Here is a 13578-nt window from a genome sequence, read left to right on the forward strand (position 1 = left end):
TCCCGTAAGAGAGAAAGGTAGGAGAAAGAAATTTCTGTAATGCTAAGGAAAGGATTGTGGCTTTGTTAATCACAGGTGGAATGATGCAACATGACACAGAACCCAGCTCTCTGCATGGCAGCTGGAGCAGACCCAGTTTTTCATGTGATATAATTTGTGCACCTGTGCTCAGATCAGGGAGATATCATTGCTTTTTGGACTGCCCCCTGACTTGTGATGACCCTTAGTCAGTAATAACTAAAGGCTTCTCTAAAATCTCTGGACTGTGAGCAAGGATTTAGGCTGTAGCCTCTACAGCTTTCAGATATGTAGAGGACAAGTGCTCGTCACAGGTTTGTCAGGATCTGGAGAACATGTGGCCAAGCATTGCCCAGCCCAGATCTGAGTATTGGTGATGCAGTGGCACAGGCTGTCCAGGGAGATGGTGGTCGCTGCCCCTGGAGGTGTTCAAGAATCACATAGATGTGGCACTGAGAGACATGGTTAGTGTGCACGATGGTGATGGGTTGATAATTGGACATGACGATCTTAGTGGTCCTTCCAAACTTGATGATTCTATGATTCTGACCAGCAAGGCGTTGTGTGTGACTCCTGGACATATTGGCTAGTAATAAATAGGGCAAGTTTGGCAGCCTGCCATCCACATTCAAATACAGCATCATGCAGCTTTAGATGTATTGGGCCAGCCTCCAACCACCTGGCTGGGAGTAAAAATGGCTTCTTATCTGGGAAATAATTGTCACTTGTGCTATCCTGGAAAAATACCTATGTGCTCTGCTGCTGCTTGTGTAGTGGTAAAAGCATTGGCGGTCTCTCCATGCCAAAACCTCAAACTGCTGCAGAAATGGTGATAGGAAATTCTGACTTTTTTCAACTTCTCATGGTTCATTAGCAGCTGCTAATGTCTGCTCTACTTTTTTCAAAAGTTTATTTGAAGCATCTCAGAGCTGGTAGCCCCAGGAAGAGGGGTCCCAAGTGCAGGTACTCCAGCGAGAAAGTAAAGCTTTTTTGCCTTTTGCCTGCTCAAGCTGGGCCCGCTTCAGCCTTTCTTTCATTGCCTGTATTTTTTTAATGACACAACACATGCAGCTATCTCAGGATTGGAGTTGTTCTTCCTTGCCATGCACACACATGCTCTGTCCCTTCAGGCTTCAAAAGGCTTCATCGGCTCTGGAATTTGGGCTCATTTCTCCAAGAGGTCTCACACCTCAGAATAATCCTTTATGCCGCTCTCCCTGGAGGGAACTGATTTTAAGGTGGAGTGCCTGGGCCCAGCCTGCAGGATATAATGTTCTCAGGAATTTGATGGGAATGCTACTTGGCCCATCTCCCACAAGCCAGCTGCAGCCTAAGCAGCTCTGTCCCTCATACCTGATTGGGAAGAAATGGGAGCCCAAGCTTCAGTTCTCGGCAGGGGGGGGAAGAGGGAAATATCCTTAGTAAGTGATGGCAAGTCCTGAGCCATAAGTATGTGTGTGGGATACAGCTCTATCTCTATGGTTATATTTGGTTCCATGGTAGTGCTGGCCGAAAGGGAATGGCCAATAAGATGTGTGATGTGCCCTGGAATAAATCTGGCTTCTTTGAAGGAGAAGTGAGGTGAGGAAATTGAACTCATTTGGTGTTCATCCCAGTAGCCGTTGATTCCAGCCAGATGGAAATGTGTCACCATGAGCTGTGCTTGTGCTAGGGGTCTGCATGGGTACTGGTGTGTCACAGAAAAAAACAAGCCAAAAGTGAGTTGAAGCAACTGTCTGTGCACAGTCATCCCACTCTTGCGTAGCTCAACTATCAGAGAGCATTTCAGTTATTAGCTTCATGCCTCAGGAGGTTTTTCCTTTAAAACTACCATGAAGCAAGGAGTGGGAGGAGCACAGACAGATGGATTCTGTCTATCCTCTCTTCATGGGTAATTTCTGTTTCTAAATGAAGCCTATTGTACTGGTCTAACTGACGACTGTCTTTGATTTTTCTCAGGTTGCATGAAGATCTAAAGATGGCAAAAACTGACAATGGCATACGCATCTGTCAGGGTCTATTAATCCTGGGGAATGTGGTCATTGGGGTAAGTGAAGTGGGACGTGGATGGGTGGCAGCTTCGTTACAGTGTGACACTTCTTAACGCTTCCTAGCCAAGAAATCCCTTTTCACATGTGAAGACCACCAGTAAAAAGAGCAATGTAGCATTAGGCAAGGGATAAAGGAGAGCTGTTCTGGTAGGTCAGTTGGGAAGGAATGGCAGGGGTTGATCCACCAGACCAGCTTGTCTCTAGAGGAACAGCCCTTGCTGCTGACCAACATCTTTCCAGCCAACTCCTTCCATATAGTGACAGGAAAGTTTGTGTTAATTTTATTCTTAACATTCTCAAGTTCCAGGCCTGACTTCTGAGGTCCAGGCTGGGTGAGTTTTGCTTGCAGTTCTTGTGTTAAGGATAATAAAAGGGGTTGCAGAGTTGGCCATAGGAGGAGTTGAGGAGGTCCTGCTGGCAGGAGGCTGAATAGAATGAATGCAATCTTCTTTTCACGACTCTGTTCTTTCCCTCAGTTTAATAGTTTTCCCTAATTTGTGCTCCTCAGATGTGCGGTATTGCCCTGACAGCAGAATGCATCTTCTTTGTGTCAGATCCCCATGGCCTCTACCCTCTGCTGGAAGCCACAGAAAATGATGACATCTATGCTGCGGCCTGGATTGGTATCTTTGTTGGCTTTGCACTCCTCGCTCTGTCTGTCCTCGGCATCATTGGAGTCATAAAGTCCAACAAGACTTTGCTGCTGGTGGTAAGTGTAGCAATGTTTGCCCGTTGATTCCTGCCAAACTTAAAAAATATTGGCTTATTTGCCCTGTTTGTCTTGGTATTTACCGATCGAGTAAAGACAGCTTTTATTGGTGAAGAGAAGCCAAAGGTTCTTCTTCTCTCTGGCTGTGTTCTCCCACAAGGTGATATCTGTGAGGACACATGCGTGAGAAGCTCTGAAACTAGGGTGGGGGAATTAATAGCAATAACCACAATGACAGTAACCACAATGAAGGTTTAAACCGTGTGTCCTGACCCTGACCTGGCTCTGAAGCCCTGCAAAAGCACTTGTGCAATCAGATGCACCTGGGATGTGGTTTAGATTCTAGTTTCTTCACACTGCCTTTCAGCTGTCATGTACCATTTAGTTTAGGAGCTGATAAGTAATGACTTCTTTACAAGGCATTAGTATGTGTTAGTGTACCAAAAATGGGTGCAGCTGACATTATGCATCAGCAAGCAAACAGAAATTACAGGGATGAGGATAGATAGCTTTGAATACACCAAGAACTATGTTAAGATGCAAACAAACCTCTACAATTTCTTACTCAGTCCTCAACTTAGGTTGACAGTAGTTAAACTTAATTGGTGTGCACATTAAGGGAGGGTAGAGTTGAAAACTCTGCAGTCAGCTCTATCTTGGCTTAATGTAGGGTGGCAGGATGTCTGTTTTAAAGAGGAGACAGAGATCTGAGCTCTCGTGCCAGAAAATTCACCAGTAACAAGTGATGGAAGAGAATTTCCTTAACTCTAAACGTTGATGTCTTGACTGAAACCCAAGGCTGTAGTACAGGGCAGAAGCTAGTGAAAGAAGAAAACAAATGCCTTGAATCTGGGAAAAACATTTTGAAGTGTAAGAGGAAAAATGGAGGCATGAGAATTGCACAGGGAATACAGAAAAGACTGAAAGGGATTGCGCTGAGAAGGGAAGAGAAGCAGTGAAACAAACTGTGAGTGGTGCTCTCAAGAATCAGTTTTCATGAAGGTCCTTTCCTTACAAAGCATGAGTCAGGAGGATCTGAACAACACATTAAATTGCACCTTCTCTTTCCCTGAAGTACAGTCTCTCCCGCTAGGATTGACTAGCTTCTTGCTGAGAAGCTTCCAGCTTGCAAACAGAGTAATAACTTGCCAATAAGATGCAGCAAAGAAAATGGCTGATGTTCATCTTGGGCATATTGAGCAAAGTATCATCCATGAAGATAGAGTAGGATTAATGCCATTCGACCAGTTTCTGATGATATTATGTCTGTGAGATGGATTACAATTCTGGTCGTACACCTTCAGGAAATAAGATTGCAAACTGAAATGAGCACAGATAAGGACTACATGAATGTTCTGATGAACAGAGAAGACTGGGGACACTGATGCAGCTCAGTTTCTTTTGGCTTGAACCGGGTGTGGGGCTTAAACTTGAAAAATACAGAATGGGAATAAACTGCTTAATTTTTTCTCCCATAGCTGACTCTACTCTCTCTTCCCAACAGTATATTATTCTGATGCTGATCACTTATGCATTTGAAATGGCTTCTTGCATCACGGCAGCAACTCACCGAGACTTTGTGAGTATTGCCTTTCTCATATCTTCATGCAACTGCATTGGAATATGTTGCAGTTTTACGGCATGCTGTTTCCTGTTTAGTGGAGTAAATGGCCTGTGTGGTGGGTGGTACAATGTAAGTTCAAAGGACTGCTGCTGAGTTAGAGTAAGACCCCACAAGGAAAGTATCCAACATTCATTCTAATGAAGGAATTATCTTTGTTGTTCTGAACAGAGTTTTGCTATTTTTGATGCTCCAAAATGTTTATAACCTTGCAGCTAAGGAAATAAAAGTGCGGGTTTGCTGAATCATCAATGCAGCGTTTAGTCTTTCAGCTAGAGGCTGATTAATCTCTCATACAAACCTTCAGCATCACAACAGGCAGTGTTCCTAGTGAGGGAAAGATGACATGGGTTATTGCAGGTATTGGTGGGGAAAATGACCTGGAGGCTCTTCAGCTCCAAGCAACATCAAATGTAACCCATGGCTTCTGCACTTCTCCTTTGATTTGACATCTGGAAGGACAAGCTTAAGAGTCATTCTCTGTGTCTTTCTTGCTCCTGCCCCTTATATCTTGCTCTTTAGCCTCCTCTGTGTAAAACTGGGAGTGGTGGGGGGAACAGCATTCCAGTTCTCTAGCTGGATACTGAAGCAAGCAAATTCACCCACATACTTGCTTTGCATGGCCACTTATTTACGTAGTTCCTTCATTCTTTTCTGATGTTTTTTTTTTTGTTGCTATTGTTTGTTTATTTGTTTTCTACTGCAGCTTACTCCAAACCTCTTCCTGAAGCAAATGCTGGAGAGGTATCTGAAATCAGATGCAGACAACAACAATGACAAATGGATGACCGAAGGGGTCACACAGACATGGGATAATCTCATGCTTCAGGTAATAATAACACTGAATACTATCACTAATTACTAAATGCTCTGCAGCTCTGGAATTTCAAATCCTCCTCAGACCCACTCAGTAATAAAAAGGATAGCATCTGCCTTGAACCTTAGACAAACTCCTGACACACACTCCCCATTTTGCTTGTTTATCAGATGGCAGGCTGGCAAAGGCAAGCACTTCAAAAATCTCTCCCATAAATCTGTGGTTAATGCCTAACCATACGTAGGGGCCAGCCTTGTGCAGGGCTGTGACCTTGGCCCATGAAGTTTCCTTCTCTCACCCCACAGAACCAGTGCTGCGGGGTGAATGGGCCCTCGGACTGGCAGGACTACACATCTGCTTTTCGCGTGACACACAACGACGCCGACTATCCTTGGCCACACAACTGCTGTGTCATGGACAACCGAGGTGAACCCATCAATCTTGATGGCTGCAAGCTTGGGGTCCCCGGCTTCTATAACAGCAACGTAAGATTTTCTCTGTTTTTGCCAGTTAACTTGTTAGTTTAAAGTGCCTTGCAGGATGGAAAGGAAATAGAGAATAGCCTTCCTGCTTTACTGTAAGCTACAGGTGTCCAAAAGTTTTCTGAAGAAGCAGCAGTGCTTGTAGGTTCCTGACTATGCAGAATACAGCACAGATGGTGGTAAAGGCTTTTCTGACTATTAGGAATAGTCACATAATCAAATGGAAAAGACCTCTAAAATTATCAAGTCCAACTGCCTATTTATCTCCACCATGCCCACTAAGCCATGTCCCTCAGTGCCACATCTACATAGTCCTTCAACACCTCCAGGGACAGTGACTCCACCACTTCCCTGGGCAAGCCTGTGCCAATGCCTCACCACTCTTTCTGAGAAGAAATGTTTCCCAATATTCAACCTGAATCTCCCCAGGTTCAACTTGCAACCATTCTCTCTTGTCCTATCACTGTTACCCAGGAGAAGGGGCCAATCCAAACATCACCACCACCTCCTATCAGGGAACTGTAGAGAATGATGAGGTCTCCTCCGAGCCTCCTCTTCCCCAGACTGAACAATCCCAGTTCCCTCAGCCACTCCCCATAATTCTTGTGCTTCAGGCCCCCCACAGCTCTGTTGACGTACTCTGGACACACTTCAGTGCCTCAATGCCTTTCTCAAGGTGAGGAGACCACACTTAACAATGTGTGAATTGGAAGAAAACTATTCCACTGCTACCGATATGAAGCGGTACCTCATACATGCAGGTGGTCACCAGCTAAATCAAACACTGCCCAAAGATGAGTGCATAGTGAGTGAGTGAGCAAGACAGCAGTTCTCCTCCTCTAGGCAGCTGTCAAAAGTAATGGAGAACAGATGGCAAGAGAAGAAGAAGGGTTATCCTCTGGCATTGTGCCCCAGGAAATGAATAGTAGGGCATCTCAGAGAAGTGCTTCCTACAGTGAGATCCATTTACTGAGCACATCACTTGCTGAACTTTACAGTTAACCAGCTTTTCCTGTTCAGACTGATTGCTGGGTCATGAGCATGAAGTTCTCCACTAACAAGCACTTCCAGAAGATGTTCAGGTTTCCAAACTTGCCTATACCTTTTGGATTCAGGAGTCCAGCTCTATGTTGACTGTCTTTGTGTTCAGCAAGTGGAAAATTGTCCTTGAAGTATTTAAGATGGATCTGCTTTGTATCTGGAGCTAGAAACATGCAGGTTATCTGCAAGTTGTCAATAATCAGTGTAGTTCTGGCCTGCCTTTTTGAATTACTCAAATAACAATAGGAGAGGATCATGCCACTTTACTCTCTCTTGGAGATGGATGAGCTTATAACTGAGGAACAGAAGCTCAAAGCTTGTGTTGATTCATGCATGGTTGCCTTACAGGGTTGTTACGATGCTATTTCTGGGCCACTGAACAGGCAAGCCTGGGGTGTTGCCTGGTTTGGTTTTGCCATCCTCTGCTGGACTGTGAGTACTTACTTTTTGTTTTTATTTCCTCTTTCCTTACTATTCCACACCCACCTGGGTGGAGGAGGATGACAGGGCTGAAAAATATCTAAAGATGATATTTATTTCTCACCAACATGCTTGTAGCCTGCTCCACTAGCAGGATTACATGCTAATGTTTCCCATCATCCCTGGCTACCACGCTGAAGGAGCTAGATGGCCTTCAGGCCTGCAGTGTCCTGCTGCAATCTCAGTAACACAGCATAACAAACAGCTTGCAGATTCTTGTTTTCAGAGGGTATTGGAACATCTAAACTGTAATCGTGAGAGATAATTCCATTTCTAGTTTGAAGACTTTGCAGAAGTGTTTCAAATACTTAGGGTTCAGCAGTTTCGTGACAGATAATCCCCAGTGAGCTGAGTGATCCGGTCAAATAGTTATGTCTGCACACATCTTTCTGCACTGTGAAGTTTCTGTGCAGATAAAAAGGCTTTAGGCTCCCTGTTCCTGAATGAACTTTGCTTATCAAGTATTTCTGTTGTTCTCTCCTATCAGTAGGATTATATGGGACTGGGGGGAGAGGTATGGGGAAGGAATGAGGACAAGAGAAACTCACTAGTCTTGTCTTTTCAGTTCTGCGTCCTCCTCGGAACCATGTTCTACTGGAGCAGAATTGCATACTGAAGGCTCAACATCCTCAGCCTTACCATGAAGCATTCTTTGAAACTGCATTCACTCATCTCCTGCTCCATTCATCTTGTGCCACTGGGGACCTGAAGCTTTCCCTCTATCTCTCCCATACTGCTTTAGCCCCTCAGAAAACATGACGCACTAATGTCACACATTTCTTGTCCCTTCTTCTGCTGTCTAAATGTCTCCTGGCTGAGGTAAAACCTTTATTTTGCTGTGTGAGAAATCCTTGGAGCTAAGATAAGACACAGTCTGATTTGTTCTGTGATAGCATCACAGAGGAAAATGTCCATCTATAGTTGCTCCAGAAAAGTCCCTCTCTAAAACTAGGCTGAAAGTAAATCACAATGCTATAGGTTCTGGCAAGAACTGCCTGAATAAAGCTGTAACCTCCTGTGACCAATAAAGGCGGGTGCAGCAAGGGAGAAGACTGCAGAACTCTCTAATATATTTTATCTTTCAACTTCTGTTCCTGGTATCCATCACTCCTTGCCTTAAAGTAAGGAAGATTTTCTAAGAGTTTAAATGTGTCAGCAGCAAAGACATATCACAGATGAAGTCTACTGCTAGCCAAGCTCAATGAAAGACTAGCTCACTCCTCTGCAATGTGCTGCCCTTGTTCAAACCTACCTCCCTGTGAAACTACTGCTTCTTCTCTACCTTCAGAAGTGCCAGACCATGAAAAATTCCACGAGCAACTCCATCAAAATCTGCACGTGCTTCACACAGGATTTCACTAGAATATGTGCAGAATACAAGGGGTCCTGTGCTCCAGCTGGCTTTGTGGCAGGGGCTGTCCCACACCCCTCAATTACCCTGCTGTCTACACAGATGTGCTCATGTCCTCCTTGCACTCCACATCCCCAGATCAGGCAGGCCAGGCAGCAAAAAAAAAAAAGGCAAAAATCTTGTGAAAAATGCCAGCAGGGTGCTCTCCAAACCAAATCCAGTCAGTTCAACTGCGGTTTACTTCGGCACAGGCTGATCTGGTGTCTTTCCGAGTGAATGCTTCAGTTACATGTTCGTGCAAACATCCTCTGGGGTAGAGCATTTTAAGGTGTGCTGTCTCAGATTGTGACAGTTTGCCAGCTACTTTCATTCCTTGTTTTTGTATATTTGCCAAAAATGACAATTAAAAACAAGTGGAAGTAAAAAAAATTTTACTCTCGCTCATGATTCTGTGTTTGGGAAGGGGAAATGAAGGTTTCTATCTGGGACCCCCGGGACTGTGAGGAAGGTCTGAGTGCTCAGAGCCCTAATGCAAAGAAGGTGTGCAGGTCAGTGGTCCCTCACTGGAGTACTGGGGGAGACAGAGAGGGCGAAAGTCTTGAAGGAGAATCAGGTGCCTGAAGCACAGAGGGGTTTTCTTTATGTCTGTGTGTTCAGAAAGAAGAATCCCCATGGATCAGCCCTTTCAGAAGGGAAGACCATGTGGAAAGGTCACTGTTTCAGCTAGGAGGTGACTGTCCTTGAGGGTCTGGACTCTCAGCCATTTCCTTAAGCCTTCTGTCTTCAGCCCTTTTTGTGAGACTTGAGGACCTGGACAGACCACAGGCACCACATGTGTCAGTGATTTGGGTTTGTTTTATACATTTCTTTCCTGTTTGTTTGTGTGTATGTAACTGATAGCTAAATAAATCCAAAGATTTATTTAGGCAGCAACAGCAAAGACCTGCCTGAATGCTCCTTCTTGAGAACTGCAAATCCCTACCTACTGCAACAGCAGAGAAATGAGGAATGGGGGAGGAGGGACAGCACACTGCCTCTATCTTCGCTTGGGCAAATCCCTCCAAAACCTCCTCAGCCATAGCAGCTTTGCAGAGAGCTGCTCACCTGCCTACAGATCTCCTGCTTGGGCTATTTCTGCAGGCCAGGTAGCTCTGGAAATAAGCCACATGTCCAGGTATGGAACACACTAGAGACTTCTGCATATGGATGTGGTTGGAGATACAGACTGCAGTAAACTTTAAGATCATGGTAGCATGTAAATTTAAATATTATTTCCTCTTCTGGTCTGCTGCTTCAGACCCAGAAGTCTCTTTCTTCTTGCAACATCTAAATATGCGGAGATTATAGCACAGCTCTCAAAATAGAGAAAATACAGCAAGATTTTATAGGAGAAGAGAAACTGAGACTGTCTTGAATAGATCACTGCAATATTCACTGCTCCTACCAGTTGAAAATGATATTACTGACCTATGACGCAAATGGCAGTTTAAGCCAGCTAGATTCATAGAATCATAGTATGGTCTGGGTTGAAAAGGACCACAATGATCATCGAGTTTCAACCCCCCTGCTGTGTGCAGGGTCGCCAACCAGCAGCCCAGGCTGCCCAGAGCCACATCCAGCCTGGTCTTGAACGCCTCCAGGGATGGGGCATCCACAGCCTCCTTGGGCAACCTGTTCCAGTGTGTCACCACCTCTGTGTGAAAAACTTCCTCCTAATCTCTAACCTAAACCTCCCCTGTCTCAGTTTAAAACCATTCCCCCTGTCCTATCACTATCCACCCTTGTAAACCCTTGTTTGTATCCACCCTTGTAAATGGCTGTTTATACGCTCCCTTCAAGTACTGGAAGGCCACAGTGAGGTCTCCCCGGAGCCATCTCTTCTCCAAGCTAAGCAATCCCAGTTCCCTCAACCTTTCCTCATACGAGAGGTGCTCCAGCCCCCTGATCATCTTAGTGGCCCTCCTCTGGAACCGCTCCAAGAGCTCCACGTCCTTCTTATACTGGAGGCCCCAGGCCTGGACGCAGCACTCCAGTTAAGGTTAGTCAAGTTTACCTTTCGTTTTTTGGGCCTTTAGCTCACATGGTACATTATGATTTAGACTTTACAGAGAAAAAAATAAAACTTGTGATGAACCAGCAGTCTCTGAAATGGTGGATCTATGCAGAAGTGCCAAGCACACCACACTTCAACCAGAAAAAGCCAGCTTTAGCTGCCTGAACTAAGGTGGGAGAAGAAAGAAAGATGCTTTTCTGTTTTTTCAGCTTCTGACGGCTGATCCCAATCTCTACAAGTTCCCTACCTGAGATGCCAGGGGAGGGTGAGGAAGGGATGGAGCCCATGACAGGAATGATGGTGAACAGGTTTGTGTGTTGGCTGGGGCTTGTAAATAAATCCTATTCATTCTCAGCTGTTTGGATTACTGCTGGAAGTTGTGGACAAATCTGGTCATCGAAGCAGGCAATGTGCAGAGATACGCAAAAAACTTCTGGACTAAAACAAGATGAAGAAAAAAATCCACCAGGTGGAAGTTGCGTGGTTTGTTTGCATATTTGCTCTGCGTATTTTTTCTCTGTAGGTGTGAATATTCACAGCTCTCTCCTGGCAAAAATCCATGTTTAAATTCTCCCACAGTTCCCAACTGTATTTTTAGATTATTAATTTACTGCAATATTCCAGTTCTGAAAAAGGAGTCTCACTCAGAAATATCCTTTATTCACACTTGACTGAGCAGCTTGACCTCTAAGATCCCAAGTGTCTCAAATCCTGGCCACCCCCCTTCAATACACGAGCACCAAAAAACCCAACACTCCCTCAAATTACTGAATGTTTGTAGCCAGCATTGCTGCAGGTCTTCATTCCTTCAGGCCACGGAGCTCCACAGGCCTGCCTTTGTCCTCATTTCTCCAGTAGGCTCTCCTACTCCTCTCCTCCTTTCCCCTCACTTGTCCTTCACCTGCATGAACCACCTTTGCAGTCCCTTTCTCAAGCCCCATCTCTCTTCACTTCACTGGTTCACTCACAGCACATGATGCCATGTGTGTTTGCATCCAGCTGCCAGCTCAGTGTATAAACCTGCACCAGGCTGTTGGTGGCATTCAGTATCCTCTGACTCAGATGATTTATTTCCCATCCTGCTCACTGTCCTGCCATCTTCATTTTTTGCATTCCTTACAAGAGGGACTTGTGCCAAAAAATGCTTATTGGGACCAAGCGTGACCTAAAACAAACTCATAAACGAAGCCTCCTTCTTCTACCCCGTGGCAGCCCTGCTCTCTCTAGCAACTGGGGAAAACCTGAGCAACGTGTGGTATGCTGGGAACCTCCTGCAGGAATTCTCCCTAAGATCTGTGTCATCCATCTTTAGGAGAGCCCACTGCCTGGCGAGCTTAGGATGACTGCTGAGGGTTTTATCCACAGCAGAAAAAAAGGTGAGGGTGTTTCTGACTATGTGGGCTTGCACGCGAGGTGAAATTCCAGCACAGGCAAGGTCATTAGCAGTTCCTGCACGTGCACTGGTGGAGATAAACTCTTGAGAGAACCAAGTGATGGGCAGCGAGCTGCTCTGTCTGCTTGGGGCTCATATTGAATGTGAGTGCAGGATGAAAACCTTCCATCTCTCTCTACTTTTCAGGCAACGCACACCACCGACTGTACTCCTTTTCAGGCAATACACACCGATGGCACCGAGCTGGGAGAAGGTAAAACAAAACAACTACAGTTTGTGAGCGCTTGTTTCTTCTAGTCTAAACTGATTCTTACAAAGGAGGAGGGAAACAAGTCGCCTAGAATAGTAGAATCATAAACTCATTACGGTTGGAAAAGACCTCTAAGATGACCAAGGGCAACCGTCAGCACATCCCCACCATGCCCATTAACACAAATCCCTCTGTGCCTGTAAAAGACCGAGAACGAACACTTTCTGACATTTTCCAGATTGGTTCAACTCTTATGGCTTATGGGTTTTTTTTTTCTTCCTTTTCAGGTTTTACTTTTCTGCAAACTTTCCTTCTTTAATAATTATCATGTGTGTTACTCTCCTTTCTCCAGCTCTGGTTGTTCTCATGTTCCTGTTCCTCGTGGTTTATTTTTTAGCAGATACTGAGCTTTCTTTGAAGTCATTTCCTCTCACTGAATTAAAATATTTCCTGGTCTTTTCAGATAAGGGATTTGAATGCTAGAGAGATATGTGCTCCCTGCAGCAGATGTGAGAAAACAGGTCCGGTTTTAAGAAGTATCTGGACCCAAAGTACAGGACATAATTCCTGTGAATTTACTAGGTATGCAAAATATGACTTATCTCACTCTGCAGTTTGCAAATACTTCATGTGAAAGCAGCCACCCTTTTTCCTTACGGAAAGACCAAATGCTCTTGTTTTAACACTCGTGTTCTACCTAACCTCTGGGAGAATCAGGACCCAGCCAGGTGCAAGCTTCACAGCTCCTGTTCATTTCTAAGCCTTAACACGTGAGATGAGTTTTTTGAAGAACTGATCCTGCTCAGAAAGAAAATGTACTCCAAGATCTCACTGCCTTTCTCCATCCTGGGCATTACCATTGTGTTCTTGTTGCTGCCTTGTGCCAGATCAACTTAAGTTTCCCCCACTAGGATAAATTTCCTTCCCTCACTGCCTGCCTTACTTTTGCCGCCAGCTGACCTCAGATTCCAACCAGTGGGATACCGGAGAGGAACGTCCAGCTTTCCACAGTGCAATGCATGAGACACAAGCACATGGCTCTCTCTTGTGCTGGGTTATCTTGTCTCCTGGTTAACAATCAGTATGGAAACTAGTTTCATCTTCGTTTTGACCTCTCTGAAATTATCTTAGATGTTCCAACTGGTGTTTCTAACGCAGCCGATGCAGATGCTTGTCCTGACTCAGACACATAGGGACGGGAAAGCAGGCAAAAGGAATTGGCTGAAACTGTGTTCAAGCACTTCCATGTGTTCAGGCACACTCACGTGGGGCACAGCGCTGACTTGGGCACAACCAGTTCTACAGTGCCTCT

General features: G+C 45.1%; 1 protein-coding gene across 1 annotated transcript; it reads left to right on the forward strand.

Annotated features, from left to right (window-relative positions):
• Positions 1–1984: 1984 nt before the first annotated feature.
• On the forward strand, positions 1985–7835 carry UPK1B (uroplakin 1B; the record flags this gene model as incomplete). Its single annotated transcript, XM_079549084.1, has 7 exons — positions 1985–2065; positions 2578–2778; positions 4283–4357; positions 5106–5228; positions 5522–5701; positions 7088–7171; positions 7785–7835. Exons 1-7 carry the CDS (start codon positions 1997–1999, stop codon positions 7833–7835), a joined length of 783 nt encoding a protein of 260 aa, XP_079405210.1. The 5' UTR covers positions 1985–1996.
• Between the last annotated feature and the right edge of the window lie 5743 nt (positions 7836–13578).

This window comes from Tetrao urogallus (genome assembly GCF_951394365.1).
Source record: "Tetrao urogallus genome assembly, chromosome: 1".
Lineage (NCBI taxonomy): Eukaryota > Metazoa > Chordata > Aves > Galliformes > Phasianidae > Tetrao > Tetrao urogallus.